Consider the following 24485-nt stretch of genomic DNA (forward strand, 5'->3'; position numbering starts at 1 on the left):
TGTTTTGATTGGTATATATTATTTGTTTTGATTGTTTTATTGATTTTATTATGCATATTGGTAAATTGTTTTTCATCATAAAAAAGGAGGAGATTGTTGGCTTTCATATTTTGATGATGATTTAACAAACAATTTATAACTAATATTGTTTTTAGTATTTTGTTTTGTGTTGTTTAGTATACATAGGAAAATGAGCTACATGGATATTGAAGTCTATGCAAATCAAGTCAATCAATGAAGCTCAAGCTTTTGAAGATTCATTCTTGGTATACTTAGTATATGTTTATATAATGTGTGCAAATTCTACAAGCTCAAATTTATACACACATTCATTTGTGAATTTTCTCAAATATAAGTGTCTTTATGCAAAATATATTTTAATATGCTTTGGACTTCACAAACATTTCTCAAACTACAACAAGCAACATAATACACTTGAAAAAGACCAAACTACAGAATTTAGTTTCATTTTTTATATTCTTGAAATTAATCTTTATTCACAAACAGGAGGAAATATAAAATTAAATTATTTTCCATTTATTTTTTGATACTTCGATGAACAATATTGTAGTTTTTAAAATCTATCAGAAGGTTTTCTCTGTCACTTAATAATTCTTATGAGGCTAAAAACCCAGCTCCAAAGTCTCTTCCATTAGGTCTCACGTTATAGCTTCCATTATGTAAACTTTTTTTTTTTGGTAAATGAATGATTTTATTCACAAACCAAAATATAGAAGTTAAGTACATCAACAATCTCAGATTCTTTGAAATCTGAGAACTAAAACTCATCAAACAAAGAAAATCTCAACCTTCAGTTTACAGGGAAAGAAACCAAACCCAGTCTTCATTAGGCAACGAAGGTTTGTTGAGGATAGCAGTATATAAATCAACTTTAATGTCCCTGATGATTTGGCTAGAGCATCTACTTTTCAATTTGAAGATCCTTTCATTACGCTCTTTCCAAATGTAGTAAACGACTGCAGCAATAGCCATTCTCTTCACTTTCAGTTTAGAACCCTTCACCTTTAGGCTATTACAATACCAATCAAGAAGTAATCTCCAATCGCATGTCCTCCAACTAAACTTGAGCCATTCCATAACCCCATTCCAAACAGTCATAGAAAAACTGCAGTCAAAATATAAGTGTTTGTGACTTTCCGATCCCCCTTCACACAGAGAGCAATGATTTGATTGAATTACCCCTCTTTTAAGCAGTCTATCCTTTGTGAGAAGCCTATTTTGAATAGCTAACCACAAGATAAAAGAATGTTTGGGTAGGTTTGAACTCTCCCAAACTGTATCAGCCCAAGGTACAGATACGTTAACATTAATAGGAGAAAGGATCTTGTATAGCTCAGATAGCTGAATCTTGGATTGATTATAACAAGACCTGATGCTCTGAATTAGCATATCAGTCCCTCCCACAAGATTCACAGCTTTATCCCTTGCTTTCAGCAACTGTTTCCATAACCAAGAGTCACCAGATTTCACCCTCACTTGCCAAATGTTAGATTCTTTTAAATAGGTTCCATGAACCCATTTAATCCACAGACACTCTTTATTTGAATGCACATACCATAATGTTCTAACTGCAGTGGCTAGATTCCAAGTAGTGGCAGAATAAATACCCAGACCCCCTTGATTCTTCCCTGTGCATACTTTATCCCAAGATACAAGTGGAGCCTTGAGACTATGATCAGATCTTCCCCACAAGAAATCTCTGCAAAGATCATCAATTTTTCCATTATGTAAACTTTCTCTGTAAGTTACTTATATTTTTACGTATATCTTTCATATTAGTTAGTCACATTGAATTTTTTTTCAAATTAAAATGTGCATCGCCCACCTTGAACATTTTGTCATTCCCATACCAACTTCAACAAGCCTCTCCAGAAAAATGTAACAAAATTAAAAGGTGTCATAAGTTATATATAGTATGAGAAAAATTAAAATCCATATGTCAATAAAAATTATGGTCTTAATTCTTTTCGTGATGCATCCCCTTGCATAATGCCGGTGAACCGTGACACCTTTATAAAGTACTAGTTTTTATGCACGTGCAATGCACGTGGTTAAATATTAAAAAATATTTTTTGTATATTTATTTCATTACTTTAAATAAGTGAGATTTATCTTGAGTTCAAATATGTATAATTGAATTATAAGATTTATTAGTATTTTATTTAAATATTAATAAAAATAAATGTAATGGATTTTAAGCTAAACTTTTTGATGAATATATGTAACTGGGATATTGTAATCGTTATTATGAATTGTAGTTATAGTAATGAAGAAAATATTTCTAAAATTTAAGTTTATTCAAATATTTTTTTTAATAAAAAAGCTAAGATAATTGTTTGATTTACAGCAAATATGTAAATTATTTTTCTTCTAAGAATTTTAAATTGATCACCACCACCAACACCTAACGGGTCCCTTATTCAACATGGCAATATTCTCAACAAGTAACAATTAGTAAGCCAATGATTTTTTTTGAAAACATTGAATATTGAAGTTTGTGACAACCCCAAGCAAAATCATCACAACAGTAATTCTTTGCCAATTGGTTAAAGAGGTCACCTTTATATCATAAATGTTAGATCACATGTTGTGCTGGTTATCAGGAAGAGTATTTTACGTCTAGCTGACAATATATCCATTCACAGGATCATTAAAAGCAGATTTTTATCAATTGCCTCTCACGAAATGCATGATCATATCTATAGACAATAATAAAATATAGTAAAATGGTTAAATATCAAAGAGTAATTTTATGTGATCTAAGCAATCACATAAGCATACAAAACTACTAATAACTTTGCATGAAAATGCCTTAAAAAATTCCTAATTGTAATTAAAAATTAAGTTGTTATATAAAATAATTTAAAAATATTGTTCTTGAAAATTTCTAATTGAACCATGATCAATCTTTCTCCACCTTTATCTTTTTTCTGGGCAACTCTAGAGTAGCATCTTCATCATTTACGTCGATTGTAATAGTAGGCTGGAGTTGAATTTCTTGTGCTATTATATTGCCTTCGCCTCGTTCATCTTTTGTCTTTTCATCTAACTTCACCAGGAATTTGAATGTTTTTCCGATGTTCAAAACAAATTTTTGGAAATATGGACTCTGATTATTTTTCTGTTGCAATGAGAACAAATGTTATATTAATACTTATGAATTTGTTTATTTCCTAATTTACTACTTGAATAGAGTTAGGAATTACCTCTTTCTTTTATGTAATGAATTTTTCTGCTTTGCATCCAATAAGAGTTTCTGCTGCGTCAAAGAGTGTTACTCTTACATTATCCGTACCATTTTCCACGAGAATCTTAACTAAGTACCTGTATTTTTCATTGTTAATTTCTAAAGATAGTTATTATTGTATTTTAATATGTTAATGTCATAAAAAAGGATATATTACTTAACCTTGGTAGTGGGTCATCAATGATTCTGTGACATTTGTCATTCAGACACTCTTTACAAACATGTTTATCAACCTTCCTACCACAGCCTTTGCAAGCATAGAACCATGGCTCGAGCCTATTTAAAATAGTAGTTATCTTTGCCTTAAATGTGCAATATCGTGCCTGTATATTAACAAAATTTAGTTAGATTTAAATTTGTAAATAAGAATATGCATATAATATTGTACCTGTATTGAATTCTGTGATGTATGCATAATATCACTAATATGAATTTCCTTAGCATTTTTAAAAAGCGTCGATGGAGATCTGTTTGCTTTTGGAGCTTCTTCTAATTGGAACCTGCATATTAGATTAAAATATAATACTATTTGATTATTGTTTTATATGAAAGTATGTTTGTTCTGCTTACCATTCTCTTAATTCGCTAGCTAGTTTTATTTTTGGGTTGATACATATTGTTAAAATAATTTGCGACGATATGCTTGTATCCCCTACAAAAATGAGAAAATTATAGGATTAAATTTATGTTTAGCTATCTTTAATAAGAGTTTCATTAATAATTTATGTACCTTGATATATAGAGATTTTAAAATCTGATAATGTTATTACAGGCTTATATTTGATTTCTGCTTCAAGAATTGATCCTTCATTTGTAGCCAAATCTCCAAATAAAGTTGCACGCATTGGCATTCCACTGCATATGAAAAAAGAAAGAACGATAATATTTTTTCCTTATGATATTGAAAATATGTAACATGAATATACCTTATATCCATAAGCGTGATTTCCCTCCTAGTATCTGGTTTGTTGTGTCTTGTAATATAGTTGATCATTGGCTTCACATTAGTTGTTATTACAAGAATATCTGCAAGTGATTTGATAAAAAAGATTATGATTTTGTAGATTAATGTTTTATTTTGTATTAAAGATTAAAGTAAGAAATTTATAAGTACTTACTAATTTTTGTTGCATCTTTTATGGAAAATGCTTCTTCAAATGGGACAAAGTTATTAAATATGTTATCCAAGTGGAATCCTGTTGGTGCTTCTTTGATCGATACGTCTTTTGTTAATACTAATTCAAGTGACTTGTGGATACTTGGAAAAGTTGGGTTTATTCCTTTCACTTATCCATTTGAAATGTAAATAATTTGATTTTTTTGAAGCATATCTATAAACTTTTCAATAGTCTCTCCGTACATTACTCCTTGTACTTTGTTACCCTGCAAATATTATTAAGACAAGAGATCAATGCATGGAAAATAAAATTAATTAATAGTAAGCTATATATTATATTTTACAATTATTTAGTTACTAATTCAAAGAAGATAGGATAGTCAGAATAGATTATGATAACAATGTAATATTTAAAAAAGTTAAGGATAATATTGACCATGGAAATTTTTTCTCGAACTCGTACTTTTAAAGGGAGTATGAATATAAATCGGTTTAGCAATATTCATATGATTAAACATGATATTGTGCAAGAAATATAATACAAAGAATAAATTTATTTTACCCGAGCGTCAACGGGAGTTAGCTTTAGTAATTTCCCTGATCCTTTTGTATTTTTGTAAGTGGCCTCTGCACTTCGAAGTATGATAACATGAATGATCCATTCTTTCTAAAACTTCTTGAGCTAACTTATTTGGATGTGCTGAGTTTGCCCTTCAGTACTGTTAGTCATATTTTCTATTAATTTGATTAAAATATACATGTTAGTTTTGATCAATATTATAGAATATACCATAGCTTAGAAAATTAATTTATTAATTATTGTTCCTCATAAGGTTTTGAATATTAATAACTCATAATATAGTCTGAGTGGGGGAAAAAAAATAAGTGAATGCTAAGGGGAAAAAAGTTATAAAATATTGAAAAATATAAATTATAGGAATCAACAATAATGAACGCACGTAATTATTCTAAGAAATTAATTACCTTCAGAATAGCTATTGTGACTTTGAAGTTTAATACACGTCTGTTGGTTGTAAGACTTCCTTGTATACCAGATTTTTTGTGTATCTTTCATCTTTTTTACTTTGATTCGATGAATTTCATAGACATGTAATCAGAAAATCTCAAGCTCGTAATAGGTATAAGTAGCTTACCGCTAGAAAGAAATTTGGAACTATTAAAGCTCAAAATATCCAATTATAAAGAGAGATATTTATAGTATCATTGTTTGTTGCATGGCTATTAATTGTTTTGAGGAGATAAAAATAAGTAGGACTAAAGAAAAAATTGATGCTACTATTTTAATAGCATTTATATTGGATGATTATGATTAAATAGGTCGTCTACTGTCATCTGTATATAGGTAGCATTGGTTGATTGAAACTTAATGTTGTATATCAAATAAAATTCTTTTATAAAATTATTCATTATTTACTATTGTTAAGGATGCAAACAATCTATTATCACCCAGTTGATACATAAATATAATTTCATTATTCAATTCTTTTGAATTTTTAAATTATATCCATATGTTTGATACACGGTTTAAATTAAATAAATCTTAATGAAATGAATCAATAATAAAGTAAAAAAATTTAAAAAATTACCATGTGCATTGCAATAGGTTAACTCTCCTTAGCACCTTACAATAGGTTAAGATACTGAATTGTCACTAAACTTCTCTGAGTATATTATTTTAGAGAATGCTAATTAATCATGTTAATTGAAGAAAAAAATCTTGATTAAATTAACTAAACTGAGATCAGTATAAACTCTGCTCTAAATAATCTCTGTAGGAGCATAGAAAACAGCACGCAGCGCCGTTTCCTCGCTTACCTAACCTGCGGAACTGGCAACCCCATCGACGACTGCTGGCGCTGCGACCCCCACTGGCACCGTAAACGCAAGCGCCTCGCAGACTGCGGCATTGGCTTCGACCACAATGCCCTAGGCGGACACAACGGCTGCTGATGACGGATGGAGACGGGGTTTCTATCTTTGGGGGGAGTCATGTTTGGGTTGATCACTGCTCGCTGTCGAACTGTGCTGATGGGCTCATTGATGCTATTGTGGGGTCTACTGCCATTACCATATCTAACAATTACTTCACTCATCACAATGAGGTAGATTTTAGATTGCTCTAGTTAGTGCTTATAATGTGTATCTATTTTGGGAGAATTAGTGTTGAGACCAACAAATTTGATTCTGGATTGACGCAGGTGATGCTTCTGGGTCACAGTGATTCTTATGAGAGGGACAAGATTATGCAGGTCACGATTGCCTTCAATCATTTTGGGGAAGGACTCATCCAAAGGATGCCAAGGTATAAGCTGAAGCTATGAACTTTTATTTAGAACTGGATTCATTCCACATATCTTTCTGCCTGTTTTGTGAGAATGCGTTCCATAAATGTTTATGGATCCTCCTTTTATTGCTTGCCTTGGTTGTTCTTTATGGCAACATATATGGGCAGCAGTCATACTATCTTTTTCTGAAATTTACAGTGGTATTAACTCATTAGCGTCAAACCTTTGTTGGCTAACTTTTGTCAGAATTCAATTCCTGTATGTGGATCATGATGTTATTATGATGTAAAGAAGGTTTTTTTTTAAGATTTGCTTCTATCTAAATGAAGCGTTGGATACAGATTGTAGTTGGGACTCATGTTAGGAGTGTTAAAGGAAGTATTGGAATATGATAATTTTTGCACACAGTTCGCTTGTAATTATTAAGTTGTTTCTAATGTACTGAAATCTAAATCGGCTCTGCGCTCAATCTCAGAAGGCATGAGGCTTTTGCAGCGATGTGCCAGAACATTTGCTCCTTCAAAATTTCGCAAAACAAAAGCTATTACGCTGCCTTACTGCAGCATTATTAATCACAAATTACTTCTAAATAAAAAATTCGGCTCATATCCCTACTTTGTACCTGTCACGTTGGTGTCACTTGAAATCAATGTGCTGTGGATAATTTTCTGATATTGAACAGGTAGAGAGAACAAAGATCAATGTGGCTATTAAAAAAAATAGAAGCCCTAATAAGTAGTCCTTTAGAATTTGTGTAATTTGGGGTATAATTAATCTGTGGAACCATCATCATCATATATTATTTATTATTTCTTTGACTTGATAATACTGTTATAATGAAAATATAATGAAAATATAAACAAATTTTAATTATTTATTATTTCTTTGACTTGATAATACTGTCATAATGATAATATAAACAAATTTTAATTACGTCGAAAGCACAAAGACTATAGAGAAGGAAATACTCAGAAATATACATGGTTCGGTATATAAATCACATAAAAGCGAGAAAAAAATCAAGAAAATATATATAACCACCATAACAAACCCATAGAATAAATCATTAAATTAAATATGAAAATTAGACACATGGTCAAGAGATATTCATATTTGTTGACTGCAGAACTAAGATGGATTTATTTTTCCCTATTCAAAAACTAAAAGGATCGTGTCCTTTTTCTTTAGTTTACATGATACTCTTTCATCTCTCTAATTAAAAGCATGCAAAGAAAAAAAAATAAAAAAACAAAAATAGAAGAGGAAAATATAATCAAATAAATCTAAAGTAAAATAATATCAAACATGAAGATTTACCTTGATATATGGGAGAACCTACAACAATCAAATCCTTAACCCTCTAAATTCTGTATGAAAAATGAAGAAATAAAAAAATCAATTGCCATAAATAATAATTGCAGTGTAAAACAAATATCACCATTAAATCAAATACAAAATATTTTTAAAGAATAATCATGAAAATAAAAAAGAATACTAAACTGATACTCATATTATAATAAATTAAAGTTCAATCGGGGATAAGAAGGTAACATGGTATTTAAAAACTAATGTAACATGATAAGAAGTTCAATCGGGGTCATATTTATAATGTAACATGGTATGTTTAATTTAGAGCCTATGGATAAGAAGGCGGGGATTTACATATAAAGTTTTTAAATTTATTATGGGTTTTTGAACATGTTATGGAGTCTACAGATAATAGTTAAAGTGGACTAAAATATTAAATAAAATGAAATTTAAAGTTTAGTGATTATAGATAGGGTAGTTCAAACTTTATAGGGATATATTTGTCTAAAAAAGATTTTTCCTAACTCGTGCTTTTAAAGGGAGTATGATTTTCCCCGTTAAAGTCACTAATGATGCAAGTGAAAGATACTTTTAGTTGCGCAATTTCTCAAACTACCCCTATAAAATCCCAATTAATTTGTCACATATCCAAAAAAGATAGTCATAGAACTTAGGAAAATTATACTGAGAAGTCTCTTGGATTGGACACGGCAAGCCCAATTGACGAATAAAGCGGCGCACAGACCGCGCTTATAAATATAAACTATAGCCGCAATAACCTCATCTTAAAAAATATATATATTTGATGAACGTTGAAACTTTATAATCCCAAGGAATACACTAATAAGGGCATTTCAGGATGAAAAATAGTTGTGAGTTCATTTTCGTCAAAGTTGAAGAAAATAAAACTTAATTTATTGTAATTAAAATTTTAAATTGGGAATCTCCAACTGGGTTGGCCAACCGATACTTCAACGCATTGGGATCTAAAAACTATGAAATTTTATGAAATAATTGAATAAAAATAAAAATAAAAGACATTGCAAATAAAAAAAAACGCTATAATATAGGAACTGTCTCTATCTAGAGAACAGTAGGCTCACCGGATACCGGTGGTCGGAATCTCGAAGACCTCAGCAAATCTTTTATAATACACACTCCTCTACTTCTTATAAATTATTAATGATTTGATTTCACATATACAAATTATAGAGGAAGACTATAACACTGGATAATTTTCTCATTTTACTACATTATAGCTTCAAATTTTGTATCTTGTTGTGATTAACTTTATTATTATTATTATTATTTGTTCGATATGAGAACTTCCTCATTCTCTTCAGACCATATATGGGTATGAAACCCTCGGGTGTGGTTAAGAGCACCCTCCCAATGCATGGTCTCGGGTATTCTAAAAAATTAAATTTTTGTGTGAGTGATCCCCCAGAAAGGGCATACTCGTTGTAAATTGCATATATCCAAACCAATTTGTCTTTCATTTTAATTGTTCTTATATACACTTAAAAATAAAATTTGAACCCATTGTTAATTTGCATGGATATGTACAATTATTGTGGAAAATATCTTTCTAGCATAAATTCATTTTTTTTTGTAAGTAAGTTTATATTTCTTATTTACCAAGTCCTTCTACAAACAAAATTTCTCTACATAAGTTTATGTTGTTTGGTTGAAAATATATAGTCTGCAGACGACATGATTTATAATAGTTAGAGGTACAGGGTTTTATCCGGACTGAATTGAAAAAGTACTTTTATTAAGTCGATCTTTACTCTTTAATTTTTTTTATTTTCCTTTCTGAAAACATGCAGCTTTTACTCTTGCCAAGTTATAAGTTGCAACATTTACTGTAATTGCAAGTTGTGAAGTAATTACCTCTTTCCAATTACAATGTAGGTTGCTATAGAAGCATTTCATGTTTCCTCCCTACCAAACAACCCTTGCAATGGTCTATCAACTCACAATCTCAAAGATTGGGGGCATATGTAAGTAGAAATGATATATTACCATATTTGCAAAATAAAAGAGTGAATATGCTAAAAATACATATCTAAAGGGTCAAAATGGATAAAACCTATAATGTTCAGTCAACACAAGTCTTTGTTTTGATATATAACTACTAAATACAATCATGTGCTACCTAATAAACTAACAAACTCTAAACCTCATTAATGAAGAAGAGACCTTAGATCTTGGATCTCGGATCATGACCCAGTGGTCCCATCGGTCGGAGACGGTGGGGCCACACACCGCAATCTGACGACGGCAAAGCTGGCCGGGGTTGACCGGCAATGGATCAAGCCCACGTGACAATAAGTTTAAGTTGGCGTGTGGAAGAAATTTCAAAGGAGGATGATGAAGTCCCCGGGGAGTGCGGCTATAAGCGCTCTGAATGACTTGTCGATCATACGTTTGAAACTCTTTGGAAAAATCTTATTCTAAAATTCGAAGATACATTTTCTATACTATATATGATCATGTATCTAGCACTCAGTTATATATTCTCAATTATTTTCTTAGAACTTAGATTTCCGGAAATATAGATGACATCATCTTTTCAAAGTCTTATGAAAATCACGCAAGTATAAATATCATTTGCCTCCAGTTTAAGTGGAAAAGGTAAGTTACGCGTTTGAGAATCAAGGTATGGAAGTGATAATGAAATAGTTTACAGGGTGTAAGTTGGCACACCCTCATTGTACAAGAGTGTATCTGCTATTAATTTTTTTTTAATTGAACAAATTTTCAAAATAAACTCATTTTATTTTTTTATTAAAAAATTCGACACATTCTCATTTTATTTATCAAAATCAACCCATTTCGTGGCCACGTCAGCGACGTGGCCACGAAATGGGTCGATTTTTTTTAATGACGCCACTAAATAGTCGGGGTTGCCAACCCCGACTATTTAGCTACGTGCCAGCTAAAATAGTCGAGGTTTCCAATCCTGACTAATTTAGGACCCTGTTTAATTGGTCGGGGTTGGCAAACCCAACCAATTCGTAAGCCCATTTCGAAATGGTCAGGGTTCCTAAACCCGACCATATGGCAGAGACCTCTGGCCCAGTTGCCGAGTGGTGAAAACGGCTAAGGACAATAGTCGGGGTTCACAACCCCGACTATTTGTTAACTGGGCCCGCCCCTATATAAAGGCCACGATACCATTTATTACTAAAATCTGTTTTACTTTATCTTTTTATAGGTCAAGTGGATGCCATATGAACAAGTTTTAGAGTCACTACCAGATATATGCAGAGAAGAGCCGGATGTGTGGCGTGCTCGCGTTCCGATCATATGTTTTGAGATTGTCGAGATGCACGTGCCCGACCATGTGCTCTGACAATTTGGGCTACAACAACATATCGCTGTCCCTGTGGAGATAATAGAGAGAAATCCCAGAAAAGGTGCACATCGTCAAGATTGAGAACATATTCACCGTGCTTATATCAGGAGGTGGGATAACAGGAAAGAACGATTGGTGATGGAGAGGGCCGACGCACCTGACCTAGGTGTTATTTACGGTGGTATTGGGGAATTACTCGCCGGTGGATATTTCAGGAGAGCAAAGCCCCTAAGGAGTACATACTAAGAGGCCCAGTTGAGAGAGATTTGGTAAGTGTATAAGCAAAATATACAGTTATCTTGTGAGTTTTATTTTATTATCATCCAAATCGTAATAGCTTTCTTGGGGTTTTTATCTTATAGGTACAAGAGCTCGAAGAACTTTCTACTATGGCGCATGATGCAATCCGAATGACTATCGAGCCAGGGCCGAGGAACACGTTCATTCGCATGATCAAAAAGATCTGGTCCGCTCTTCAGAGGATGCGTAATGCAAGACGTGATGGACGTGAGGAGCGATCAATTGAGTACGGTCGTCGCCGGTTCCGAGGACACATGGGGGCAGGCTCAAGCGGTGCACATGATGAAGCTGGGGCTCACAACAGGCTCAAGCCGGATGTTCACAGTCGGTTCGAGTCGATGAGGATGTCATGCACTCCCAATTTCACACACAACCGGACGTGGAACTCATCCGAGCTCACATCGAAGGCGGATGAGGAACTCATCCGAGCTCACGTCGAAGGTCAACGTGAGAGGGAGAGGGAGAGGAAAGGGAGTTGTATCCGATTGAAACTGAATATTATGTATCTGATTGAGTATTGATAGGATGTTTGCGTTTGAAACTAAATATTATGTATTCGATTGAGTATTGATTATTAGTATGTGAATTGCATGGTATGTATTCGATTGATTATGGGTTTTTATTTGAGATTATTGATTGGTATGTGTGTTATTGTGATTGTGATTGTGATTCTATTGTGGATTGATATGTAATAGCAAGAGTTTGAATTTCCAGCTGAAATTATATAGTAGTAGAGTCTGCCAAATGGTCGGGGTTGGGAACCCCGACCATTTTGTGCACGTACATGAAACGATCGCGGTTCCCAAACCCGACCATTTTGTGGTAGGAAAATTTACCTCAGCTACCTCTCTGTCATATGGTGCGGTTCCCAAACCCGACCATTTTGTGGTAGGAAAATTTACCTCAGCTACCTCTCTGTCATATGGTCGGGGTTGTCAACCCCGACCAATTAGACAGGGTCCTAAATTAGCCGGGTTTGGCAACCCCGATAATTTTAGCTTGTATATAGCTAAATAGTTGGGGTTGACAACCCCGACTATTTAACGGCGTCATTAAAAAAAATCGACCCATTTCGTGGCCACGCTGCTGACGTGGCCACGAAATGGGTCGATTTTGATAAATAAAATGAGAATGGGTCGAATTTTTTAATAAAAAATAAAATGGGTTTATTTTGAAAATTTATTCTTTTTTAATTTGTTTATTTCAAACTATTCGCTTCTTGAAATGGGTTGGCTAATAGTAAGAGTTGACATTTTTGATTGGAATGGACGAATAGAAATTAGCCTATGGGGTTTGAATTTGGATAAAGAAATCTAGATAGAGTAAGACCGAGGTGTTATAAGAAGAGGGAGTTTGAGGGGCATAAAGGGAGACGAAAGGAACACATAGCAGTGACTCGTACTAGAAAGGAACTCGATTTATCCTTTTGGGTTTTAGATGGAGGTTGTGCCAAAAAGGACAAGTGTTAAAGTGGAAAGAAGGATGGAGTCATCACCATGTGTTAGTGTTGAAGAGGTTGAAAAGGTTTGGTTTCATCTTCATCTTACACAATTTTCTCTATTTACAGTTCTGCAAAACTTTTGTACAAAATGAATTTCATGTTTTCCTATTATGAGTCATAATCACATGAAATTTTTGACTAAAACCTATGACTTTCATTTGGAAGAGACAAGGGAACTTGATGTTGAGAATTGGCTACTTGTTTTTAATTTGAAGGAGTAATATGAACATGTTGAATATATTGCTAAAGGTTGAACAATATTATCTTAGAAAAATCTTTGTGTTTGATTTTGTAGATTGGAAATGAGAAGAAAATAGCAGAAGGTTCTTTCAAGTCGTCTTCTCCGAATCGAAAAGATTCAAGCACTACAAATCAGGTATGAAAATATGGTGCAAAATTAATGAATTGGAAAAAGCATAAGTGAAACAAGATTCATAATTTTCTTTGGGGGAAAAAACTATTTTCATTGTATTAAAATACTTTTAATTGAACTTTCATGATATCTTAATTATCCATGAGGTTCCTTTTTCCTCCTCCTCCTACTCTTCTTCCTCATCGTCCGTTTTTATTCTTTTTTTTTTTGCCCCCGCAATAGGTATGATTGATTATACAATTTCAGTTAGAAATTCTGGTCAAGTTCATGAAATCTCATATTGATAGTAAAATAATTAATTATGAGGACTTCCTGCAAAATATGAAGTTGTTAAGTATGAATAGTTAAGTTTCTTGAGATTAAGTTCTCTGATGTATATGAATTATAAGAATATGTGCTAATTGATTCCAAAGATAAGTGCTCACAATTAATTAACAAATTAACAAATGTTATATCTGATAATTTGACATGCTCAATCATATTATTCATATCACGCATTTATTTTATTTCTCTAAGAAGTGATAATCTACTTCAAGATCTGAATTTTCCCAACATGGTGTATTTTCCCCTTTCATATTACATTAAGCACATAATAATCAAATTCAGATGGAGCTGTCTTCTATTATATATTTTTTATCCCATCTCATGGTTCCCATTCATATTTCATAAGTAGAAATAACCGCACATTTTATTAATTTTCATAATATTTACTTTTTTCATACTTATCTAAAAGAAGATGTATAACAGGTCTCCACAGCGATCGCAAGTGAAAGATCATCCACAGGCACATCCTCAAGACTATCTCCTACAAACCCCAAGGAATCCGATACTGCAATCAATCTGCAGGTTAGAATTGTCTCCTGTATTTCATTAAAAAAATATTGGAATAGTTAAAAAAATTTAAATCAAGATTCATGGATATATTAATACACCTCTCTAAAGTGTAAATATTGTGATGATCATTATACGTATAGGAGGAACTGCAGCTTGAATCAACCAAAGCAGAAATGGGAGAAGTAAGAGAAGAGAATGAAAGACTCAAGGCACTCTTAGCAAAAATAGTCAAAGATTATCAATCTCTTCAGATGCATTTCTTCGATATTGTTCAACAAGAACAGGCGAAAAAGCCATCAGAACCTCCACCTCCGCCACCACCACCACCAGCCTCAACATACACTGAAGAGCCTGAATTAGTCTCTCTCAGCCTCGGCACATCTTCAAGCTTGAACAAGAAAGAAGAGAAGGTAACAAGTAAGCGGAAGAGCACTGAGCAGATCGAAGAAGGACTCACTCTTGGGCTTACCAATAGCCCAAATGAACCTGTATCGAGTAACATGAGCCCGAGTAATAGCGTTGATAATGATCAGGGGAAGGAGGAAGAACCAGGAGAGCCGTGGCCTCCAAGCAAAATACTGAAGAGTTTGAGGAATGGAGCGGATGTCGAGGAGGGTTTACAACAGGCCCATGTCAAGAAGACGAGGGTTTCTGTTAGGGCTCGGTGTGATGCTCCCACGGTTAGTGCTAATTTGAACATTGGACTAGTTATATCCTGAACCATAGTATAATTATGCAGGTCGAACCAGGAATCTACATATCTACATGGTAACTCTAACATTCTTAGGCACAAATAAATAGATTCGAGAGTGATGTGCGTAATTCAATCAGCAATATCCAGAATACCCATATAGATGAGCAGACTCTAGACTCACCTGTATAATTTCACCCTAGTTCAGGGTGCCTGAAAGTAATTAATCATTGAATCTTTTTATGGGAGCTATGGAGTTAACTATGATTGTTAATGGTGAGTGTTGCTGAGCATTTATTGGCTGTGTGCAGATGCATGATGGATGTCAGTGGAGAAAATATGGGCAGAAGATTGCCAAAGGGAATCCTTGCCCTAGGGCTTACTATAGGTGTACAGTTGCTCCAGCATGCCCAGTGAGAAAACAGGTATTAATCTTTTAAAACCTTAGTATCATATATAGGGTTAGTGATATTGATTAATTAAAAATTATCGAAATATTTATCAACTGGCTCATTGGATTAATATTATTAAATATGTATATTGGAAAAATTTGCTGGTTGCAGATAATTCATTTACTTTGTTTGAATTGGATTTTATGTTTCTACTCTGTGAATTCATTTAGTACTTTGTTTAAAGTAAGTTATTGCATCCTTGATGTTCTTTTATAAACATGTTGACAATGAGGGTTGAATGTGTAACCTTTCCCCATGATTTATGTAATAGTTGAATTGAGTGATAGATTCCCTCGCCAAAAACAAAAAAATAAAATAAAAATAATAGTAATAAAATGAATAAAATAAATGAATTGAGTGATAGAAGATATTCTTTCCTTTTTGAAAAATAGTGGAGTGTCGTGCTAATTGTTTTCTGCTGTACATCATATACTTGAAATTTGAGAGTTATATTCATAAACTAATATAAACTATACAAGTCAAAGTGATCCAACTCATGGCGGTTTAATTATCTTAAATTTTGAATTCAACTCCAAAATGTATGTTTATATAGATATGTATATTTTGAAGGCCGTAACTAGGCAAGTGTGAATATTATATCAAGTTCTCTCCCTTAATTAATTAGTAATACTAATCTAACTATAACACCTGATTAACTATCTGATTAAGCACGTAAATTTAATCTTTTATGACTTGTCAGTTCGATAATAATCACGTTTTAAATTGTAAAGTTTATTTTTAATTAATTTCCCGTCCAATGTTTTTTTACAGGTTCAAAGATGCGCCGAGGACATGTCAATCCTAATCACAACCTATGAAGGCACACACAACCACCCCCTCCCAATCTCGGCCACTGCCATCCGGCTCCTCCACCTCCCGCTCCTCCCACATCGGATCCCCGCCTTCCTCTGTTGGAGCTTCCTCCCTCTCCTCCTCAACCGCAAACCTCCACGCGTTAAATTTCAACTTATCAGATTCAAATTCCCGAAACCGTCCTTTTTACCTCCCAAACCCTACAATATCATCTACCCCCTCTTACCCTACTATTACCCTAGACCTCACCTCACCCCCACAAACAACCTCTCAACTACCATCACAATTCAACACTAGATTCTCCCCATCAAATTTTAGCGCCTCAGTTCCTAGATACTCAACGAGCTTAAACTTCTCTAGTAGTTTAGAGTCTAGCACATCTTGGAGTACAAATGGATCATACTTGAGCTATGTAGACCAGAACCCATATAGTAAAATCCCAAACATCGGATACCAATCTTACCTACAACAAAAAGTTGGTGCACCTAAACAGCAAGTATTAACCGACACAATTGCTAAGGCAATCACATCCGACCCGAGTTTTCAGTCAGCCTTGGCGGCAGCCGGATCAGGTACGAGAGAGAATGTTAATGGATGCGGGCCGGGTTCGAACCCGCAACAAGGGAGCTTGGCGTTTACGCACCCTACGTTGGGGTTGTCTAGTGGTTCGAAGAGTGCTTCAGGTTCTCCAGTGGAGAATAGGGAGAATATTAAGTGAAGGGTGTTGGATGCACGTAATATTGTGTATTTTGAATAATTTTAGGTTTTTTGTTTTGTATTTTGGATGTTTGAAAGGATTATGCATGGGTTAGAAGAATCGTTGCATAATGTATAGAGTAGAGGCAGATAAAATGTTAATAAGGGTGATTAAGCTATTTGTTTATGAGATCTGAAGGAGATCGCATAGTCTAGCAACAACTTATTTTGTCCAATTTCTTTATTTTTGTTAGTAATTTTGTATCCTGAGAAATTACCGAGTCTAATGAGCTTCTGAGAGCTGACCACATGTCACAATTAATAGATTGAGTCCTATAACATGAAAGCCCGACCATAGTAAGAGTACCACTGGTTTCTTTAGCGGTTTGAGTCCAAGACAAAAAAAACGTCCTCACACCGGGATGCGGTAGAAATCTAAATCTAAGACGAAAGGTGTCTTCTACTCAGACTTCTCAAACAATAACATAACCAATCAGCTTCACCGCCTAGTGTCTATCATATTTAGTGCATGCTCGAGCTGAAATCATAATGACTCCTCAGAGAACGTTGAGACATGTAAAGTGTAGTCTGACCGACTGACTATATCGACTAGGTCAAATTACCAACGTGCCCCCAAAAATTCTCTATAAATTGTGGACAACCCACTATAAGAAAGGTAGGCCCGAAAAAACCATAAAGCTAGGTTCTGCATATTTTACAAGCTTGCTTAATCTATCATTGACTTAGATGTCGGAAGGCATATAAGGAAAAATCTACTCTAGCTCGCTAATGAGTGTTACTTGTGGAGGAATCTACTTCCTCTTGATTAATAAGTCACTAAAGAAGGTATATGGACCCTAAAATCCTCCCAATATCCATTCACCCATACATTTAACTTTCTGGCATAAACAATTTGGTGCCTACAGTGGGGCTCACTTCTTCTTCCCTTGAAAGAAATGGCAGATTCTAATAGCCCTCTAATCCCTAACTCACACACTCCCAGGCTTTCAGACTTGGCTATGTCGCTCAAGCTCAGCTGGATACATCCTCCCAAAGGATAGCTTAATCTCTCTAATAATAGCTTGACTCGTTCGCAAACGGCATCCTTAGCCGTGTACTTCCTTTCTAGCCTCCCACCTCACCTTCCACCACTTTCATCAAAGTACAACACTAACGGTAGGAAGATGAAAAGTGAGTTAGGGAGACCATGATAGGAAATAAATAAAACAAAGCTGCAAGTGCATAACTGTCAAGTTATAGTATATAAGATGTTGATTCCTTGACGAAGGTGTTGTAGGAAATAATCCAAATTAATTTCTAAGTTGTACGTGTTGACAATTAAGAGTGGTAATATAGATGTGAAGAGATGTGAGAAAAGTGTGATTATTTGCAAATAAGATAAAATTAGATTAAGAGTGTAGAAAGAAAGAGGAAGGAATTAGAGAAAATTAAAATCAAGAAACAAATAAAGGAAAATCAAGAATAAAGAGGAAAATCACAAGTAAAAGATGGGAAAAATAATTAGAGAAATGAGAAATATAGATTTAAATTCACTAGACAATTTCATTAGGATTTACAAACTATTCTCTTTTTATCACATTTTACTTAAGATTTACTAAGTATAGACTATCAAACCACTTAAGAAAAGCATAACCTATCAAATTATTATTCAAATAAAATTATCATTCATAAAAATAATAATTATATTTTAATTCTAGAATTCATAATTGTAACCTATCAAACTACTCAAGATAAGTGTACATTATCAAAGTCTTCTTCTACCAATTAGTTCTCTAGTTGTTTATTCTAAACAATAATCATATTAAGTATAAGGGACTAATTCACAAATCATAAAAAAATCAAACTAATTTTATACAATTCTAGAATTCTTACAAGATTTTAATTCGTTAAAACCAAAGAAATAAAAGAAATAGAATGGAAAATAAAAACTAACTACAAAGAGAAAAATTAGAAAAAAAATAAAGATATAAATTATGAACTTAAAAATAAATCTACACTACAAAAATAAAAGAGTATAAAAAAATCTAAATTATACAAGAAAATAAATTCATACTATAAAATAAAAATTCAAGGAAATAATAAAAGAACATGAAAGTAAATATACTCTATAATACATCAAAATAAATATAATCTACTAAAATAAATAGAAAATAAAATCATAAAACATGAGTATCTAAAGCAAAAAAAAAGAAAAATTTACATTGCAAGAGTGTTCTAGACCTTGAAGGCAAATCTCCGTCTTCATCTTCATCTTCATCTTTATCTTTATCAACCAATAAAGATAAGAAAAAATATATATAAAGATGTAAATTTATTATTAATTACAAGCAAAGTTTTTTTTTGGTAAATGAAAAATTTTATTCATCAACCAAAATGAGAAAGTATATTCACCAAGATAGCTCAGTTAAAACTGAGATAACACTCTCAATGTCGGAAATCTATACAAGCAAAAAACCTGCACACTATATCACAGCAATATGCTCGCACCATCAACTCCTGCCTTATGTAGAATAGCAATCCAAACTTTAGTTTTTATCTCCCTGACTAATTGCTCTGGGATCCTGGCTTTATTTTGAAAAATCCTTGCATTGTGCTCCCTCCATAGGTTATATATAGTTGCATTTAGAACCATCCTTTTCAAGCCTTGTTTGAGACCCTTTCCTCGTAGCCTGACAGTGAACTAGTGGAATACTTGTTGCCAGTTACAAGACCTCTAGTTGAACTCTAACCAGTTCATAATGCTATTCCATACCTCACTAGAATAAACACATTCAAAAAACAAATGATTCCTGGACTCATAATCAGCTCCTGCACAGAGACAGCATCTATTTGTATCAATTATCCGTCTTCTAAGAAGCCTATCCTAAGTAAGGATTCTGTTTTGTAGGACTAACCTGTTTTCGTCGAAAATTATTGTATTCATTGCGGTATTCATTACAACTTCAGTCGTTACAATGAAAACAAAAAGATAGTCTTTTTATAAGACTTTTACACAATAAAAATGAAAAATACAATTCTCATCAAACAAACACAGAAATCGTTTATCGGTCTTCTGCTTGCGTGGGATCTTTGCCTGTGCCGGGGTTTATCCGTGGACCACCTTAGATCTGGATCCGGTTGATGAAAAATTGGGCAGAGCTTCTCCTTCACCGAGGGAGTGTTTTATTTGAAGCGTTAAAATCGACCAAGCAAAATCAAGGCTCTTCTCGAAATTAAGACCAAGCCTAATCTCAAGGAACGGACGGACGGGGTTCAGATCATTCGAATAGCTCCTTCTTTATGCCGGAGTTCGTCGAGATCTGATTTACCTTTGCTGAAATTCGTGCTCCCTGACTCATCAATCTAGCAGCACCTCCACGTCTTGATAATAAATCGCCCCCCTTGAAATGAGCCATTAGGCCTGTATTTATAGGCTTCGGTTGGGGGTTTTCGGATGAGAATGAATGATTCCTCCTTATATTCAGTTAATAACTGATTAACAACGTTTGAAGATGATATCAGATCAGTTAGGATGCTCAAAAACCAACAAATCCTGAGAAAAACCGATCGAAAACAGCGAAAACGTGTCCGGAGGTCGAAACTGCTCGCAGGGCGAATCAACCCTATGCGGGGGGCGTAGGTCGGTCGATGCCGACCCGCCGGCGCGGGTCGGACTTGGCCGACCCGCACGGGCACGGGTCGACGCGGTCCGACCCGCGCGGACGCGGTGTTTTGTGGCGTTTTTACTGAGTCTTTTGGTATTTTTTCTGGTTTTTTAGGACTTATATTCTCCACTGTTTTACGTAATTGATCGTCTTGTTGACTTGTACGCTTCGTTGCGGGACTGATCGTCAAACGCGCGTTGATTGACGTGCGCATGTTGATTGATGCGCACAACTAATTTATACGCGCGTGTTGATCGACGTACGTTGGTTAACGTGCGTGTGTTAACCGACGCGTGTGAGCTGATTGACGCGCGTGTGTTGACCGACGCGTGCGAGCTGATTGACACGTGCGGACCACTTGGTTCGTCGTTTCGTTTCATGCGCTTGTCGATGACAGATAATCCTCTTTGACTCGGATAACGACGTTCGTTATCTTCTCTCCGTCTCGAGCTGTGTATGGACACCTATAGGTATTTTTAGACGTCTACAGATACCCTCTCCAAAGCATTTCAGACTCATTTCTTTTATGGAAGAGTCTGAAAGGCTTTGGATAAGATAGGCCTTTTCCTCAATTTCATAGAGGGACCTATGAATTGCTTCAATTCTTGACTTCTTCAGCCTTCAGTCTACTCAGTGTTTTATCGAATAGATAAAGTTCTTCCGGCGCTACGTTTATCGTCTGACCGTTGTCAAAATCTTGAATTGAAGTTGGTGTATAAGTTTCTGAAGTTAGCTCTTATCGTTGAGTTGACCTTAAACTGATCATCTTTGTCAGAAATTTATATCTGAATCCGATTGAACTCCCTGAAATCATCATTTGCCTTATTTTAATGAGATTGCTGATGTGTTGACCGGCATCGATCTTTACTGTAACGCGTTGATCGGCATCGACCTTTGCGTTGACCGGTGTTAACCTTTACTGTAACATGTTGACCGGCGTTAACACAGTTTATACTCGTACGTTTGCTGGAGTCTACACAGTTTAAGCTCTTAAGGCGTTGGAGCGTGGCGGTCCCAAATGTTGGGCTGCAGGACCAACTATTAAAGCTGATTCATCTGCGTATATGGATCTTATCCCGAAGTTATTGGATGCTGAAGTCACAAGACCAACTAACGGAGTTGGTACGTCAATGACTCGTATTTATAAAATTTTTAGCAAATTCTCATCCATCAACGGGTTTGATGAGCCTTTACCGACTATCGTTTGAGTCGGGCTAGCATGCAGATTGTTTAAATCCGTTATGCACGTAACGTTGTGCTAAAAGAGTTAACTCTTTTAGTGCTATGATATTGAATACGTAGACTTCGTCTTTCTCCTGTGAAAAGACTAAACAGCGACGTGTATCAGACGTAGACTTAGGATTTTTGGCAAATCCTCAGCTTTCAACGGATTTGACATGCCTTTACCGATTACCGTTAGAATCGGGCTTGCATGCGGATTGTTTAAGTCCGTTCCGCATGTGACGTTCTACTAAGAGAGTCAACTCGCTTAGTGCTACTATATTAAATACGTAGACTTCGTCTTTCTTACGGGAATATACTACTCGGCAACGCGTGTCAGGCGTAGACTTATCCCTACTTAGGATTCGGGATAAAATTCCCCACACGTGTAAGGCACGGATTATGGTGTTTGAAAAAGTGGTGTCTTCTCCTGGGGCAAAGACAAACCCGATACGGGAGAGGAAGAATTTTATATCTTATCTCCCAAAGCTGAAGAGGAAGAATTTTATATTCTATCTCCAGTTGAAAAAGAGACTCGAGGTAGGATCTCCACCCCCAGAATCAAAAAATTCGGATAATCCTAACTGTCGGAAGGTTTGATTACCGAACTAAAGATGGATTTCTCGTTTATCGAGAGTGGATTGTGGTTTTGGTCCTTACTGTAGGAAGGTTTGACCAAGCGGGAGTTAAGGTGATCCTAACTGTAGGAAGGTTTGATCACTTGGTTTGAAAGTGGACCTCTCGTTCATTGAAGGAATCGAGAGGGAATTTTGACTGTGGTCCTAACTGTAGGAAGGTTTGACCAAGTGAGAGTGAGAGTGTGAGATGACCCTAACTTTTATAGGTTTGATCACTTGATTTGTGGACCTCTCGTTCATTGGAGGAATCGAGAGAGGATTTTGGTTGTGGTCCTAACTGTAAGAAGGTTTGACCAAGTGGACAGTGGGAGTGGGAGTACAAATCACAGTGGGAGTGTTGATTCGTACAAATCACTCACAGGGGATTCCTAGTGTTAAGTGACAAGTACTTAACATGGAGGGGTTTGACAATTGTCAATGATCAGGAGATTAAAATTTAGAGTACTATGTCCGGACTCTAACAATGGGAGTGTTGAGTGCTCAGACGTAGCAAAAGTTTGAGTAGATTCAAACGAAAGGAGTTTTGGTGGTCCCACCGTCAATTAGTCTGATCGGTGGGGAATTTTATGGTGAAAGATCATGAGTCGTCAAACACCAATGGGAGTTTTGTGAGGGAAGATTGATCCAACGAAGTGATCGAATCTCATCTCAGCAAAAGAGTGTTCGGAAATCACGGTGGGTTTAGTGTTTATTACTTTATTTTTAATAATTGGGTTATCCCAAAGAAAGTTACATGTAGCATTCTTCCGGGAACTTCCCGTTATATGAATCATCCAACCCCAGCTTCCTTTGTAGAACTGGGTCTGACATTGTACTTAGTTACATGACCGGGTTATCCTTAAGAATATTACATATAAAAATTCTCTAGGAACTTCCCGTCAACGGTAGGAAACAGTTTAAACTCATATACCTATTGGAGTATTAAGAAGCAGTTTATACTCGTATACTTGTCGAAGTTTCGCCATTCTCATTTGGCTTATCCCAGCATTATGATGCCGGCTTCAACCAATGTTTGGATGCAATTCTTGAGAGCAAAGCAATCCTTGATGGGATGAAGGACCCTCCTGTGGTACACACAGTACTTTGGATCCGTCGTGTTGTCAGCTTCCTTCTGATTTGTGATAGGTGGTAGCTTGATCTTGTTATTTTCAAGGAGGGATTCGAAGATGGCTGGAACGTCTTCGCCCTTGAAGGAGTACTCTTTTTGGAGTCTCGAACCTAAAATCTTCTGCTATCTTCGGAGTTACTGTTGCGACGTCTGGTTAGCGTCAACAGCTGCTGTAGGCGCTTTCCCTTTACCACGGGAGGCGAAATTTGATTTCGGAGGGTTAGCCGTCGGTTGGCTTCTTTCGGTTTTCTTCCTTCTGAGGAAGCGTTCGGCCTGCTCTCCGTGCACCTTCAACTCTTTCCAACTGCTGGACAGTGCTACTCCTATAACTTCCAACACTCCAAAGAGAGGTTGTTGTGACAGGTTTGGAGGATGAAGTCCTCTGTGATCGGATTTCGACAGTTTATTGCCTTATTCCGGAAGCGCTTGACGAAGTCATCGACCGTTTTGTCGTCTTCTTTCTTCTCATCAAAGAGTGTCCTGATTGACACTTCGGCATCGTCATCAAAGAAGTGAGCGAGAAATAGGTTCTTGAGGTTATCCCAGCTATTGATGCTTCCAGACTTGAGACGACGATACCAATCAAAGGCGGGCCCGCGAAGGGTGCCAACGAATGACCGAACCATCAAGGCTTCATTACCGGAGATCATACCCAAGTGGGACTTAAAATAGATCAAATGCTGAGTGGGCGAACCCTTCCCATCGAACGGTGTGAAGTTGATCAAGTTGAACTTTACCGGATACGGTATTGAATCCCACTTTCTCTGGTAAGGACACGGGATACCGGTCCTCTTTATCTCTTGAGCAGACATCAAAGCGTTGATTTTGCTCTC

General features: G+C 35.4%; 2 protein-coding genes across 2 annotated transcripts; one reads left to right on the top strand and one right to left on the bottom strand.

Moving 5' to 3' along the window:
- Positions 817-1863, bottom strand: LOC109837204. Its single transcript, XM_020405345.1, has 2 exons — positions 1847-1863; positions 817-1759 (listed from the first exon to the last, which is right to left on the bottom strand). Exons 1-2 carry the CDS (start codon positions 1861-1863, stop codon positions 817-819), a joined length of 960 nt encoding a protein of 319 aa, XP_020260934.1.
- LOC109843184 (probable WRKY transcription factor 72) lies at positions 13047-16747 on the top strand. Its single transcript, XM_020412121.1, has 6 exons — positions 13047-13184; positions 13457-13537; positions 14282-14380; positions 14509-15048; positions 15371-15484; positions 16283-16747. Exons 1-6 carry the CDS (start codon positions 13098-13100, stop codon positions 16619-16621), a joined length of 1260 nt encoding a protein of 419 aa, XP_020267710.1. The 5' UTR covers positions 13047-13097; the 3' UTR covers positions 16622-16747.

The sequence above is a fragment of the Asparagus officinalis genome, chromosome 1 (genome assembly GCF_001876935.1).
Source record: "Asparagus officinalis chromosome 1, Aspof.V1, whole genome shotgun sequence".
Lineage (NCBI taxonomy): Eukaryota > Viridiplantae > Streptophyta > Magnoliopsida > Asparagales > Asparagaceae > Asparagus > Asparagus officinalis.

Bases quoted from the DNA above. Each gene is read 5' to 3' on its own strand.
- LOC109843184 (XM_020412121.1), top strand. From the start codon at position 13,098: ATGGAGGTTGTGCCAAAAAGGACAAGTGTTAAAGTGGAAAGAAGGATG. The intron at 13,538-14,281 runs GTATGAAAATAT...GATGTATAACAG, and splicing joins ATTCAAGCACTACAAATCAG to GTCTCCACAGCGATCGCAAG. The intron at 15,049-15,370 runs GTTAGTGCTAAT...GGCTGTGTGCAG, and splicing joins CTCGGTGTGATGCTCCCACG to ATGCATGATGGATGTCAGTG.